Consider the following 16,458-nt stretch of genomic DNA (forward strand, 5'->3'; position numbering starts at 1 on the left):
CATTCACGGTCTCGAGGGGTCTCCCACGTCTGGACGCGGTCCTTTCCAGCTCAGTCAGCATAAGCGGACGACGTAGTCGTGATAGGTTGCAGCATGCTGAGGTGGCTGCTCCTAGTGGCGCTGGTGGCGGCCAAACGCAGCCCCCCGCAGCACCAGGACTCCGCCGTCATCGAAGAGGTCAATGCCAAGCAACTTGACCGGGTGCTCCAGGACAAGGGCTATGTCGCGGTCTTCTGGTGTAAGTACCCGTTCCAAGAGTGCCGTCAGTGCTTTCCGTGATTTCCAGTTCGGATTGTCGAAAGCCTCTCGAAAGTGGTGAATACCCAGTGCTGGATTTGGTGCATGTGGTGGTGAAATAGGTTCATGCTCAAGCAGTGAGGTGCCTTGAATGTTCCTGCGGGTCATGCAAATAGGTGCCAAGTTCGTGACTAATTCAGCTCCGAACAAACTGGTGACTTCATTGTTTTAGTCACTAAGAAGTTAGCTTTAAAAATCCACAATTCATAAAAATTGCCAGCAACTTATGCTCAAACAATTCATTACATAACACAAAAGATAAACATTTTCTCGCTACTATTACTTTTTCTAAATATAAAATTTTTGCCCACTCAGCTCAAAAACAAGCGAATTCTCGTTAAGCATAACGAGATCCTGTAAACACGGCACATAATTTCTCCCCCAAATACAGCAGGTGTTTTATTAGATCTTCGACGGGCTTTCGACAGCGCAACCCAGCAAGAACAATAATGTGGAGTTTACGCATAACCAGATTTGGGTATCGTATTGTGTGTCCTCCCGCTGAATGATGCAATGAAAATCAGTTTTCATTGCCAAAGGACTGTGAAAGCCGGGATTCGAAACACGTTGCGTACGAATTTCCCGTTACAGTGTTGTCACGAGTGGCATTTTTGTCATACATTCTTTGCTTTCTTTGGACCCGAATTTCCTGGGTTCCCACGTGCACATGCGCTTGTTTACATTTCAAATTCTCCAAATGCGATCTCCTGCCAATCACTAGCTAGGAATTCCGGTAATCTAAATTACGCTTCTGTTAAACTTATCAGAACACTAATAAATCGGCCCTAACAGCGAAAATGGGTTTGCATAGGTTTCGCAGGTCTAAGTGGCTATTTATTCTAGAGGAAAATGATTTTACATTGGTATTCGATTATCACCTTGATGATTTTGTCAGGGAATTATTGCTCTATTGTCCCCGAATAGCTGGCACTGTAGGAATAAAGCCACACTACGAGCACCTGTTGATGTGTAAACAATTCGAATGCCTGATCGGAGCAACGTGGCTTAAGAACAATGGCAACATCGTCGAATTTTTGGTTTAAAAATAAGTTCGCAGATATCTGGTTGCTCCCATTTTACTCAGGCATAATTGAGTCTTTAAAAATAACCATCATCACTGGCTACGCTCTTAATGTCATAATATTTTCACTGTATTACTTATTTGTCCCTCCCTAGCATTTTCCTAAACGTGGTGGTAGAATTATATGGAGTGGCCCAAAAATATTTAGTAAGGCTACCTTCATTTTCTTATTCTACTCGTTTGCACCCAGTAGGTGTCTATGTAGATATCGTCATACGAAAATTCGAGGTGTATCTCAAAAACTGTCGGAGGTACAGTCACAGTTTTCAGAAATAACAAGTTAACCTTTGACCTCTTGTATATCAAAAGCACTAAATCTCTGTCCATACCAATTGACGAATGTCGATTTTTTGTCTTATATTTATTGATTCTCATGTGGAAATATTTCGATCTACATTCTGTTAAAGTACTGCTTCAAAAACTCGCGCTTTCTCGACCTCCCTGCGAAGTACAAGACATTTACAATTTGGCATTCCACTTTGTTTTAAAAAAACTGGATGGTAATGGCCATTTTGCCACATCTCGAACCATTCGGAAGGCGCGGCGCGCCCGGCGAAAGGGCGAAAGGGCGAAAAGTGCCATATTTCAAACGTCGACTGATATTTCGAAAACGCCACGAAAACAGGTACCTTAGGGAACTAATGCTAAGAACTTGCAAAGAACTAAAAAATGCAGCAACACACGGGAGGCTTTCTCATTGAACTGTTTTTCTCCAATTGACAAAATAGCGAAAAACGAGAGAAAAAGCAACAATGACGAGAACATCAGGTTGTAAAGTTTAATAATACGGAAGCTCGAAGCTATAGGTTTTAACTTCAACCTAACAATGTATGAGTTAATTCAGGTTACTGAAGAACACCATTTATGATCAATTAGAAAATGTGCGATGAGATGAAGAGTTTTTGCAAACTATTCGGAATCTCGAAAACTGTGAGAGATGCAGAAAAAAACTAGAGACCTGACGGAGAAATGCGATCTCAATTTGATGAGGTGAAAACTCCCGCAAAAACTGTGTATTTAGTTCCAAATAGAAAGATTTTAAGCAGTAAAACCTGAGGGGTCTTAAAATCCAGTTTGGAACTAACTATATAAAATATCTACCCGGAAGGAACTTTTGGCCTGAGGAATGAGTTAAGAAAGCTCGCAAGTCCTCAAACGTTCGGGGCTAAAATATAAAAACAGCTTAAGGGGCCTAAGAGAATGAAGTTAGTGCTACTAAATATGTCTTCTAAAGGTGAAGGTCGCTTCGTAACCAAATAAATTAACAGTGCATTAGCCAAATAACAACAACCACGCACGTCATTGGTCGCAAATTAGAGCTGTTAAAATTATTAAATGTTAAAGTAACCTGATCTAACCTGGGACAGACTAGACAAAAAAAAACGAGCGATATACCAGAATTAATTTCGGTATAATTATCCGTAAATAGGAGAAGATAGAATCTCAAAACAGATAACAATGTTTTAGGTGTTAAACCTTTATCTGCTCTCTAATTGTTGATGCGGGTTACGCTGACGATATTTAAATTTTTAATGGTGTCTAATACCATCTTAGCAATTTAAAGTTTTGCTGGAAATCGGGAGAACCCTAAGCGACACCCTGTATTTTGTCGAATGACTTCGGCACATCCAATGCTGAAAATCCTGACTATAGTTTATCTACAAAAACAGCAAAATTATGTAGCTGCGAAAATTACAATAAAAGAGAATAAAACTTCTGCAAATTTCAAGCAGGAAGAGGAGTGAAGAAATTTAAGTAGCATGATAAATCCCAGTTAAAGCTATATATTTATTGCCCTTATTTAGTGTTCCTCATTGCTCCTAATTAGTGCTCTTCGTGGCCCTTATTTCGTGTTTTTCATTATTTAACGTTCAACAATCAGAATTGCGACAGTTCAGATCAGTACATTAAAGGCATTTTTTCTTGACACTAACAAATTAATATAACTTATAAATTTTATACGAAATCGCTGGCCCGAGCCAGCGATTTCGCAGCATGACGAATTCATTCTGGGTTATAACCGAAAATTTGGGACAATTCCAACCAGTTTTCGATAAGGTACACGTCGACCCCGGACAAAAGACGTGGACGTTATCATTTTACTCAAATTTAAGAAACAATTCTTGACCGTTGTCGTGTGACAAAATAGACCCATGGTGATCTCCTGGGACTCGCCGAATATCGGCGCGTCCAAAAATTAACAGATGAACACTCTGTAAATGATTTAGGTTTAGGACATTGAACTTACAAAAATCTATTACGTGTCGCGTTAGCGAATGCTCAATTCAAGCGTTAATGAACACCGAAAATTTCTGAGAAGTGTATTTTTGGGCGCTATCCAAAATCTTGTTTTTATAAAGTACAATATTTCTTCACATTTATAAATAATTTTTCAAAACGACGAAACGCAGTCTTCCCCAAAAGAAAACCTATTGAAACCCAGCCTTTCAGGTTTATTTTCGTCCTAAACGCCGTAGTGAGTTTTTCCAGGCGATCAGCGTGAAATTTCGAAGTTTAATGATCTGTCGATCTTTTTTCCAGATACGAGAAGCTGCACGACATGCGACAAAGTGTTAGAGGAACTCGAGCAGATCGACGATGACACGGACTCCTTCGGGGTGGACTTCGTGAAGATTAACGATAAACGACTGGCTAAACAGTATGGCATCACTAAATTCCCTGCCCTCACTTATTTTAGAGACAAACAACCTATCATATATGAAGGTAAGACGTGGTTCCTTCACCATTAATCCCTTAACGGGGATACCGAATAATCATCCGAATGGTTCTAACCAGGAGGTTCTTCCCAACTCTGGATTTAACCTCCAGACCTAAACGTAGGCCGAATGTGGGTCACAGCAAGCGAAATATATAGAAATATAGCTCAAGATTTCAAGCTATTTTTAAAAGATCCACCATAACGTTTTCGAGGCTGGCTTAAAAATAAACTTTTACAACATGCCACTTGTTAACACGAGTTCTTTTAAGTTTTTTTTGCGTTCGATAGAAGGAAACCTGGATGTAATAGTCATTACGTAATTTTACCGCACAAGATCGCGAGTTCTCCAAGGTTGCCAGAAGACGCTTCCAGGCTTCATTTCATATCCATCCATGCATCAGCGGACTCAAAATTAAATTCATGTGGTCGACCAGACCAGAAAGTTCCAGGGCTGCAGAAATCGTGCCACCTCTCTTCTGTTCGCTTAACCCAATTAACGAGTTTTTCTGGAAAATGGTAAAATTCTAGATCCTCGGATTTCCGAACTTTTCGGATCACCATGCGTGGCTTTTTGAAACACATTTCCTGACGAATCGTATAAACGCCCAAAGAGCATCAACACAGAGGATGGAATGGTGAGTCCCACAGAGGACAGCTCTCATCTGCACAAGGACCTGATGAGATTATTGCCTCCTCTATGATGATCCGTCCCAGGCCACATGTGCAGTATCATGAAATGACCGTTGGAGTTTGTTGTGTATGAGCTAAACTTATAATGTCCCAAGCGTATTTCATCTGTTAGAGATCGATGGATCAAGGAGGGGGCGAAGAGAGAGCAAATCAGCGAGAGTATATCTTGCAAGTACTCCAACTCAACTATCTCACCTGTAGTTGTACTTTGACTAGCTGATAACGCTAATACCCTTTTCCAGGAACAAATAATTGGCACAGGTAATGGTGGGAAAATTGAGAAATTACGTATTTCGTTAACGGAATACACTTGCCCTCCCCTCAGTCAGGCCTATGAGGCTCAATCAAGTTATTCCAGGGAATTGATCTTCGGTGTGCCCAGAAGGGGTTGGTTTGGGTTACTCAAGCAGCACATATTTGTTCATACAGGTTTTTCGTGCGTTTATCCAGATAGCTTTCCTTTATTAATACATTGAAAAACCAAAATTCCATGACGAGATGAGGACGACTTGTCGTCCTCATCTCGTCCTGAGAGAAAGCCCTAGAAGCGCTGCTAAAGAATGGGCCAGTAAAGGAATCGGAAGGAAAATATTTGTTTAGAAGGAAAGTACACTTACCATACAGAGAACTGATGGTGGATGTGACAATCAAATGAGAAATTCAGGAGGATTATCAAAAACAGACTATAAAGCATTTGGCTTCAGTACTTTCTGGAGAGGATACCGGAGAAGCGAAGATCCATAACTGTTTCATAAGTGATAACGCAACCCTACAGGATGTCTTTAATATGAATTATAGATAAAATCTAAATCTGTGTTAAAAGAAAAACCTTATATATCCAAACAGAATTGCTAAATCATTAACCATACATCTAACAAAAAAGAGAAAAAATATATATGGAGAGATGCGTTTTTACTTATTGGCTTCATCAGGCAAGTGCACATACAATGTCTGAGAATGTCGGACCTCTCACGAATATGTGTGCACAGCGTGGAAAAGATGAAAGCGCACTATAAGCAGGTATAAGCTCAGTAGTTGAAACAACAAAGATTTTCAAATATGAGCTCAGAACATCCCCAGGGGACTCGTAATGGGCACAAGCTTTGACTGGCCCAGCCAGGCATGTTAAAACCATGGAAACATTACTTCTATCTACCATAAAACATAATACCTCCGATTTACCTCAGCAGCACTTCTCAACGTGGCCACCTGAAGATTTTGATCAATGAAATGGGCGGATATTCAACGTATGTATGTGCACCAAAAGAGTAAACTAGCGAATGCTTTTCCATATAAAAGGTATAGAATACATAGAATACAGTGTCCTGCATTACAACTGTGACAAAGAAGTGACTTCTCGAAGATTTTGGTAAGATAGCTCAGATTAGATGAGGATGATATGGACACAGTCCTAAAATACTTCCAAAAACGATTGCAATAGTAAAGGTCAATGAGGGCAAAATTGGAGGTGAAGAAATAATGGAGATTATACTAGAATTGCCAAGGAGCTTTGCTTACTAATACAACTGGAAATTACTAATTAATGAAAATATTGACAAAATGTGAACAGAAACAACGAGGAAAACTACAGAAATTCTTAGAGAGCTGCAACATCACAGGAAGTTACACAAAGTTCTTTTTCTGTTCTTTTGAGATTCTCCCAATTTACCTAATGAAGAAACATAAATTAAAATTTCCAATAACACAAAATCTCTAATGTTTGAAATCTTTACGTTTCAGGAGACTTAATGGACGAGGAGAATGTCCTGGACTTCCTCACCAGCCTCGAGGCAATGGACCTGCCTGACCGAATCGAAGAAGTTAATGCAAAAATATTGGAAAAGATTGTGCAGGAAACCGATTTTGTTGCCGTATTGTTTTGTAAGTAACGTTCTATCAGTTAGATGTGTAAATGTTGAATAGACAAAAATGTTGCTATGAATTAATTAAAATACACTTAAAAAAATTTTGATGAAGAGGGCACGCACCCTTAAATCTCAACGTAAATTCTCATTTAAAGCGTTTAGAAATAAACGATTGAGTCCGGCATTAGTCCGAGGTATACGTGAAACACACCAGCAATGGTCAATTAATTACTACTCCCCCTCCCCCTCCCCCGTTTCAAAAACGCTACACCACGTGGGTGGTACACACTGTAATATCCTAAAAAGACTATTGAGATCTCCAGTAGGAAGGGCGTAAATAACAGTCTAATGTACGAAAAATGCTATTAATTAGTTACTAACGTTCTTTAACATTTTACCTTTAGGTCCAGACGCTGATAAATGCCAAAAATATGGAGCTAGTAAGTATTATGCTTTGGCTTTACATTTTCTTGTTACACTCTAGTTAATTACGACTCAACGAAACAACCTAATAAAACTTTATTTATTTCTAAACAAGTTTATTCTAAAGCGACTCCTAAATTCCTATTTAAAAATTTGTTAAGTAACACGTATGTGTATATGTTTCAGTGCCAAGATATCAAACATTTTATGGCCTCAGGTTTATAAATCCGAATAACAGAAGCGGAGAAAATAAAATGGTTTATATTCGAATGAAATCGCATTGAATTCCCCTTTTTTCCATTTGCCATTAACTTCAACGATTAATTGAGAATGTTGAAAATGGATTATTGGCCGCATATAGGAAATGAAATCATTCACCTCCCGAACGTTCATAATCACATCATTTGAGTTTACGAGCAGAAACCAATGCCGATATAAACCGTTTAGATAAACCAGAGTGTAAGAAGTGCTCAAAAGTGCTTCTCGAACTGGAAAACATCGACGATGAGGCAGACCAACTGGGCATCGGATTTGTGAAGATTAACGATGAAGATCTTGCTGAGGAATACAATCTAGGGCCTTTGCCTGCACTCGTTTACTACAGACATCAAATTCCCATTATTTACTCAGGTAGGAAAAATCGTTTTTGCCACATTAATCCTAGAAAAGAGGTTTCCCTAGGCGACCTCACTAAAGAGGACGACGTCTTGGAATGGCTGGTTCAGAACAAAAGCACGGGAGATGAGGACGATGTTATAGAGGACGTGACCTTAAAGACACTTGGGACTTTAATCAACAGCGTTGACCATCTCGCCGTATTATTTTGTAAAATTTTCAACTATCAAGTAACAGTTATTGCAGATATTGACTATTGCAGATGATCGTGACGATGACGAGTCAATGCAAGCACTGGATGAGCTGGAACACATCGATGATGATTGCGACAAATACGGTATTCAATTCGTTAAGATTGATGACCCCGTTGCTGCCGAAGAGTACGGTAAGAATTTTTTTACAAGAATTAACTTGAAGAAGGATGCTTTAGGAATCTGTATCCACAAACCGTTATTAGTAATAAGTGCCTGACTCTAGGACGGGGAATTTGATCAAGTTGCGTTTTGGAACTCGAACAGGAATCAATCCTTGTAAATTTAGTCCGAGCTATAATTAAAACGATAAAAATTTTCACAAATGCCCCAGCAACATGCACAAAATGTGGCCATTTAATTTTTAAAAGACTGGTAGTTCATTTTTAAATTTGAATAAATTATTAAATTGCATAAACAATTATATAAAAAGTAACAAAAAATAAAATAAAAAATATAAAATATATAATAAATAACGATTACATATATATATGTATATCATATTCCATGGAGTTGTGCTGTGGACTCCAAAAACGAACCATGACGTAAAAGTTACTCAACATGCAAATCAACGCACAAACTAACTTTTTTACTTTTACTTTGCTTCGGTATAACGCTTCACACTCAAGAACAGATTGTGATTCTCTTAGGTGTGAAGCGTGAATCCGAAATGAAATATAAGAAAAAATGAGCAATTTCCAATTGTTTGAATCAAACACAGCCTCAAAGAGATAAATAGAGGAAAATTATACTCCAAACAGAGCGTAACAAACTGCACAAGTAAACGGTTTAACTAATGCAGACTCTAAGAGACTTTGTCACGAGCAATGTTGATGAACATTTAAATTAACAAAAATAATCGATTTGCTCACAAACTAACAAATAAATTACCCAAATTTATAGTTTCTCGTAATTAACAAAAGAGTTTAACTATAAAATGAGATACCTACATAATGAACTGGTACCTACCTATTTGAAAAATTTAAAAAATTTGAAAATTTTGAAAAATTTTCCAAAATACAAATTAATACGTGTCCTTTTATTAATCGAAAGTTTAGATAGATAAATATAGAAAGGTATGCCTAAAAGGCTCGTAATAAATAGATGGAAATAAATATAAAATAAAACACAGAATGTCAAGCTTAAAGAACTAGTTATGGAAAATTGGCTTCAACACGAATCATCATTACAAAGTCGCTCCACAAACAAATTAATGCAAACTTTCTATTTATACAGGATGTACCACTAAATATACCAGGCATTCTAGGGATCATTCTCAATACACCCAAAAGGCATATAAAGAACAATAAAGCCTTTAAATAAAATAAAATAGGGAGAATATTAAAAAAAAAATTATATGGGGACTAGAATAAGAATTAGGTTTTCAATTTTAATAGCATTAGTAGCATTTCCAGTGTTCCAGAATCAGGAAAGTTTCTGAAACATCTGGTTGGTCTCTATAGTACTTTAACAATCGTTTTCCGACGCTAAAGTCCCCCTACCCCACGCATCGTATTGCTTTTCAGGTCTAGACTCTCTGCCCTGCGTTGTATACTTTGAAAAGGGCATTCCAAATATTTATGACGGCGACCTAGAGGAAGAAGACGAATTCCTTCAATGGATCGTGGAACAACTGGAAAAGGACGAAATTGAAGATGTCACTGACGAAATGCTTGATAAATTAATTGGGGAAGGAAAAACATTAGCGGTTTTGTTTTGTAAGTTTCTCCCCTAAACTATAAGTCGACTTCGACTGATTTAACCTCCACGATAGACGATGACGATGACAGAAAGTCGCAAAAGGTGCTAAACGAACTCGAAAACATTGACGACGAATGCGACAAACTCGGCATCGTGTTTGTGAAAATCGACAATGAGGATGAGGCTAAAGAATACGGTAAGACAGGATTAAATGTCCCTAAAAGCAGCACAAAAAAACGAGTACCAACTTCCAGGCATTGAAAAAATCCCTTCGTTGGTATATTTCGAAGCTGGTATACCTACTCTCTACGAAGGTAACCTAGAAGATGAAGAGAAGGTACTCAAATGGTTCGAACATCAAGTGACGAATGACGAAATTGAAGATGTAACTGATGAAATGCTTGACATGATTCTGGCAAAAAAGCAATACGTGGCTGTGTTGTTCTGTAAGAACCACCAAGTCCTTTATAGCCTTACGTACTCAGCATCTGGTTTCAGATGATAAAGATCAAAAGAAGTCTCAGAAAGTCATATCAGAATTAGAAAACATCGACGACGAGTGTGATCAAAACAGCATAGTGTTTGTCAAAATTGACAATGATGATGAGGCAAAAGAATACGGCATTGATGTGGTTCCCACTTTAGTATTCTTCGAGAAGAAGATTCCTCATTTATATGAAGGTCAAAAATTGATTGATTGGTCGCACCAAATTTGGAACTTAATTCTGTTTTAGGCGATTTAATGAAGGAAGATGAGCTTCTGGGATGGCTCATACATCAAAAGAAGCACAGTGAAATTCCCGATATTACAGACGAAATGATGGACCTTTTGATTGATTCCCAACAGTATTTGGCAGTTCTCTTTTGTATGTAGCCGCAGTTGCATCCAATTTTTTTGCATTTGGAACGCATTTTTAGATGACAAGGACGACAAAGAGGACATACGAGTGTTGAATGAATTGGAAAATATCGATGACGACTTGGGAAAAGAAGGTATTGTCATCGTTCGAATTGACAATGACGCTGAGGCTAAAGAATTTGGCATTGATCATCTTCCAACATTGGTATACTTCGAGGAGAAGATCCCTTCGATTTACGAAGGAGATTTGATGAACGAGGACGAAGTCTGTTGTGCTCAATTTACACCTTAAGAGAGCTTTTAACAATTATTACCTCTAGGTTCTGAAGTGGTTAATTGAACAAAAAAATACTGCAACCATTGAAGAGGTCACAGATGAAATTCTTGAAGACCTTATAAATGAACATGAATACGTGGTGGTCTACTTCAGTGGCAAATGCGATGAAGGAGAAAAATGCGACGCCATTCTGGACGAACTAGAGAATATTGACGACGAGTTGGACGAAAATGGCATTATCTTCGTTACTACCGAAGATCTAGTGCTGGCAAAGAAGTATAACATCAAGAGTTTCCCGAAACTGGTGTTCTTTAGGAATAAAGAGCCTCTAGTTTATCAGGTGGGATGCTCTTTAAATTTCTATTCATTTAATTTCTAATAAAATTATTTTAAGGGCGATATTGAAGATGAGGACGAAGTCCTGGCGTGGCTGACCGATGAAGATACCCTGGAAATACCGGACAGGATTGAAGAAGTTAACACTAAAATGCTGGACAAAATATTGTCAGAGAATGAATACGTTGTCGTCTATTTTTGTAAGTAAATTTAAGCTACTCCGATATGGTCTTGGAAGAGTTGTATTTCAGACAAGGAAGGTGACAAGAGGTCCCAGAAGATCCTTCAAGAGCTTGAAAATATCGATGACGAGTGCGAGGATAAGGATATAGATTTCGTCAAAATTTCTGACGACGGAATTCAGAAGGAATATGATCTACCGAGTCTTCCCACTGTAGTGTTTTATAGGTAAGATTTTTAAGAACTGGACAACGAAGGTTCATCTGTATAAATACTTCTTTTTTAGAAATCGATTTAGGGAGTTTTACACTGGCGATCTTATGCATGAAGAAGCGCTCTTGGAATGGGTCCTCAATTTAAAAGATTCGGCTCCAGATATAATTGAGAATGTCGATAGGAAAACACTGCAGGTAAGCCATTTTTGACAAGGAAAAACCACAACTATTTTTATCTCTTCTACTTTCAAAAGTGGTATGATCCTGCAACTATTTGTGCCGCAAATTGCCGAAAACTTTGTTAGCTCGGGAGGTTTCTTTCTCCTCGATCTCAAATCGACCACCCAAGAGATTTGCCCTATCATTTCGAATTTTAGCACTTCATGCTTGAAGGGCCATTTCAGGACAGTGAAAAAATCATATCAAGTCAGCACGAGTTTCTAGGCCAGTTCGGGTCTCGAAGACAATTTTCGATTGCGAATAAAAGTTAGTGCAAACTGGCAAAAATGATCGAGATTAGCTCGTTTAAAGTTACTAAAAAGTTAATTTTAACTAAGAAATGCGCCTGCAGACCAGAGTGACTTCAGGTCATTAAATGAGTTTTATTGAAGTCAGTTCATATTACTTAAGAAATGCCGCAAGTATCAATTGGTAAATTTCATCCAAGTAATTGCAGGCGACCGGAAGCCTTCTGGTTATTAAGTATTAAAACGACTGAACTTTTTTAATGAAACACCCTGTGAGCGCTTACTTATTTTTACAGATTTTGATAAACGACGTAGAACATCTGGCCGTCTTGTTCTACACTGATAATTGTCCTCAGTGCGATGAGGTTCTGGAAGAGCTGGAAACCATTGATGATGATACAGACAAACACGGTGAGAAGTTTGTGATTAAATTAATTAGTATAGAAGACATTATTATTAGTTAAAATTGACAAACTAAATGAGTATTTTTGTTATCCAGACATCCAATTCGTCAAATCCAAAGACTCTAGGCTAGCTTCGGAAATTGGAATATTCAGTTTTCCAGCTTTGGTTTACTACGAAACGGGAGTTCCCATTATGTATGATGGTAAGAAATGTTTTCAGGAGTGTCTCATCGGGCATTAAGCCCACATATTTTGATATTGGAGTATTGAGCAGAAAGGTCAAAGAATTCAGTGTACGCCAAATTTACTTAGAAAGTGCCTCTTGATAGTTTATTCGGCCTCGCTACAAGTAATGAATGACCCATTTCTGCTCTTAGGCATCAACCTACTTGTTTCACGATAAGTTCAAGACGATTATTGCTCATCAAACTTATTAAATTTTCCTAACAATTTTATTTTATAGGAAATCTTAAAAATGAGGACAAGGTATTGGATTGGCTCGTTGAGCAGAAAAGTAAGAACCTTACTATTTGCAAATATATGTTATTGGATTTTAGTATTTTTTTACTTCCGATCGTCTAATCCGAAGTTTCTTTTGACAGTCTCAACATATCATAATAACATTATCATACCCCGCCGACTTAACATTCCGTATTGTGTAAACTATGTATATTACCCTAATTATGATTTTGTAAAGTTTAAAAGTTAAGAGACACGCGGTTGACTTAACATCAGCTACACTAAAGCTAAAATGCGAGGTGCGTTTTTTGCATGATAGATTAGGTAATAGTTATAACTAGGATTGCTCAATGAAGGTCAATCTACCATAGTTCACTTGCTCTAATGCGATATCTCAAAGTTGAGCATTCCTACTCGTCCCGAAACCGTCGAGGTTGCATGTGCTGTCTCGTTTTATTAGGTAATGATAGTGATGATGACGATGAAGATAACGATAGTGACGATGACGATTCTGACGAAACAGGAGAAGACGATGGGAGTGATTCAGACGAAGACGACGCACAAGCTTTCTCAGAATTGATTAAGAGCTTTTCAGGTAAAGAAGGAGGAGCAGACGAATAGCCACATGGAAATTTTGAGGTTACGATTTGGTTATTTCTTCTTGTTGGGTGAATCGTGGATGGTGCGGCGATCGGATTCGTAAAGGTGCCATCGCGGCTGATTAATAGTGTCATCTATTGGAAGCAATTATAGGACAGTGCAAACGATCTTGAAGCTTGTCATACGGCAAAGGGTACCCCTTTGAGCGACCTCGACAGAACGAACGAAAAAGCAAATTATGCAAAATTGAGGGTTTCCAGATTCATCGATCTTTTTGAACAAAAATATGTAATTTCCAGGTGTTCCCTATCGTTCTATGAACTCTTCCCTAAATTTTAAATTACTTGAGGGAAAACTGACCGAAGCAACAGAGTTAAAAGAAATGTCAAATTTCGACTATTACACCGTAAAACGAATTCTTTTCATAAAAAAGGTAACAAAATTTCCCAAAAACAAAATCTTTTTATCTTCATTAATGAGCCGAAACACCCGCAAAGATATCAAAAAAGAGACTCCCCGGAGAAGGTATTTGAGAAGGAAATTTGAGCCACGAAGTTGGGGTCTCTTAAACGGTAAAAGATGCGAGGTTGGTTTAATACAGGCAAAGTTGCACATTTTCGTTGTCAATCATGTTTCGCCGCAAAATGTTTCAAAATTTTCAAAAGGCAAAAGTCCGGGCCTGCCTCCATGGACCACTTCGTCTCCGGAATGGGTCTAGGAACTTCATTAATCTCGCAAGAGCAATGGGACTGACTAGAGAAATTCCTTCCTGAAACCATCCCGGTTAAAGTCAGAAGCAGGATGGAAAAGAGGTAAATGGCGAATGGTCCTTGGGGCAGAATAGTACACGAAGATAAAGTTGATTAATATGGCAGTTCCGCAGACAAATACGCACCACCTGCCTTAGCTAAAATACAGGGTGGTGACTAGGTCCTGCAGTTTTAAACTGAAATTTGAAACATGCGTTGCACTTCATGCCCTACACAAATAAATTGTAAATTAATTTTTACAGGGTGTTGCTTTTTCTCGTAACAGATCCAATTTAACGTTAAAAACTTTTCGACTTTCAGCCAGTGTGGGTTCATTTTTTGGAATTTCACTTGGTTCGTCAATTAAGAAATTTTCAGGTGTTGTTGTCTTTAATTTTTAGGTTTTTTATGTTACTTGCATTAACTTTTTCTACAAGTAGCCGTTTTCACGGTATTTGCGACATTATCGAATAACGCATGCGGTTTTCATAGTAATTGGACTAGAATTTCCTTGATTTTCTATTTAGCTTTGAAAAGTTCGGGATGCATTGTAAAATTATGTCAAAAATTACTGGCTGAGGAAATGAAAAGAAAATTAGAAGCGAGGAAAGGACCTAAATTTTTGAAAATTGAATAATAAATTTTAATTTCATGAAATAAACCACCGGTTGATACGACAGAACCACAAATGAGCCGGCCCTCACTCGTGAAAAAGCTACTCCTTGCAGATACATAGGGCGTAGTGTGTAATGTACGTTCCAGACTGCATTAAATATCTGGAAAATTGTGCGAGCTATAAGAAATCGTCTGTAAAAAAATTAAATAGTAATAATTTTTTGCAACAGAATGTGGCTTTAAATAATGTCCCTAATTTCGGAACACCCTGTATAAAAAATCGAATATTTCGCCTTTTTGCAATCATCACCAATCTTTTCTATGGGTTTCCTGGTTATAACTGATTTGTACGGACATGCTTCAGGGAATCCCCTTTTGAGATTGGATCTCGAAACGCTCTGTTCGTCCTAAAGTGTCGCATCATAACGTTTACCGCAATCTCTTGTACCTTTACGAAAACTTCGCCCACCATTCTCGCATTTTCCAATAGAGCAACCCCGCAAAGGATCCATCCAGTAGAAATCTACTACCAAGACTCGACATAGAGATTTATGTATTTTTCAATTTTTGACCAAAAGAATGACGTTTAGTATAAACATTAACGTGCCGCTTACGCTCAGGAGTAGTGGGGGTGAAAGTAAAAGGGCCCCTGATAAGATTTTTGACTAGGCAAAATGCCACGCACAGCCGCTCTGCTAGCAGGCATAGTGTCAGACGCGTTTCTTAATTTTCAAAATCAATCCTGAAATTTCTCTCTCACTTACTCCCACTAATAACGTTACTAACTTTTTTTAAGGTGGGATTTTGAATGAATAACATCAAAATCTTCTCCAGAACCAACGCTTGTTTGGAACCATTCACCCCTCACGATTTTTCAATTTTTTTTTTCCCCGTATGTGGACAATCAAGCATGCAGTCCCAACCTTTTTTGTTGGGTTGAAACCTTAAGATACATTCTCGCATCAAATATTCTGACATTATGTTCTGCTCACAGGGGATGGCTGTTTCTACATCGGCATGGGAGGCAGGCCTAGCAAGTACCCGTCTACCTCGAGTTACGAACCGTTCCAATGTTGCCCCAGCAAACCGGCGAAAAGTAGCAAAGTAGCGAAAATTCAACCGAAACTACCGAGTCCAAAGAGCGTACCAAAGACTGCGCCAAAGAAGACAGCGAGTAAACCACTACCACCAAAGAAACCGGACCCTCCACCTCAAAAACCATTGACTAAGGTATCCAAAGCGAATCATGAAGTAAAAGGACGTGAAAAAACTTCACCTTCAAAACCTGTTCCACCTCCGGTTAAGGAAAAATCTAATCCAGGAAAGCCTAAGAAGGGATTCTTTGGCACTGGTAAATATATCTGGTGGTGGTAACAATCTAATCATTGTCGAACGTCTTTTTTCATGGAAACGCAGCCTGAGAATTGGATAGTTATATACACGATGCCGACTCACCTCTGATATGAATTTTATTGCTGTTCCACAATGCTGATTTTATTAATTTATGCTTGATTCTCCTCTTTAGTATGCACTCGCAATAGTTGTCTCGTCTCACACTCTTCGCCAGCCACACTAGCGTAGAATATTTTTCTTCTATTTTATTTTCTAGAATAGCGGTTACTTTAATATAGCAATGTGCACGATCCACAAAAGTG

The 16,458-nt window shown here is 38.3% G+C and overlaps 1 protein-coding gene across 2 annotated transcripts in view; it reads left to right on the forward strand.

Moving 5' to 3' along the window:
* Positions 1-16,458, forward strand: part of hlk (hulk) — a 26,604-nt gene continuing 10,146 nt past the window's right edge. The window contains exons 1-19 of one of the 2 annotated variants that reach the window (XM_066285743.1): positions 1-238; positions 3,920-4,102; positions 6,528-6,668; positions 7,057-7,092; positions 7,523-7,705; positions 7,757-7,900; positions 7,953-8,075; positions 9,468-9,659; positions 9,716-9,838; positions 9,897-10,088; positions 10,141-10,323; positions 10,377-10,508; positions 10,561-10,766; positions 10,822-11,118; positions 11,173-11,314; positions 11,366-11,522; positions 11,581-11,704; positions 12,273-12,387; positions 12,476-12,583. In XM_066285743.1, coding sequence (XP_066141840.1) covers positions 94-238; positions 3,920-4,102; positions 6,528-6,668; positions 7,057-7,092; positions 7,523-7,705; positions 7,757-7,900; positions 7,953-8,075; positions 9,468-9,659; positions 9,716-9,838; positions 9,897-10,088; positions 10,141-10,323; positions 10,377-10,508; positions 10,561-10,766; positions 10,822-11,118; positions 11,173-11,314; positions 11,366-11,522; positions 11,581-11,704; positions 12,273-12,387; positions 12,476-12,583 — 2,926 coding nt within the window. In that variant the 5' untranslated portion in view covers positions 1-93. The remainder of the gene's footprint in view (positions 239-3,919; positions 4,103-6,527; positions 6,669-7,056; positions 7,093-7,522; positions 7,706-7,756; positions 7,901-7,952; positions 8,076-9,467; positions 9,660-9,715; positions 9,839-9,896; positions 10,089-10,140; positions 10,324-10,376; positions 10,509-10,560; positions 10,767-10,821; positions 11,119-11,172; positions 11,315-11,365; positions 11,523-11,580; positions 11,705-12,272; positions 12,388-12,475; positions 12,584-16,458) is intronic. The other variant, XM_066285744.1, reaches the window with a different exon arrangement.

The sequence above is a fragment of the Euwallacea fornicatus genome, chromosome 9 (assembly GCF_040115645.1).
Source record: "Euwallacea fornicatus isolate EFF26 chromosome 9, ASM4011564v1, whole genome shotgun sequence".
Classification (NCBI taxonomy): domain Eukaryota; kingdom Metazoa; phylum Arthropoda; class Insecta; order Coleoptera; family Curculionidae; genus Euwallacea; species Euwallacea fornicatus.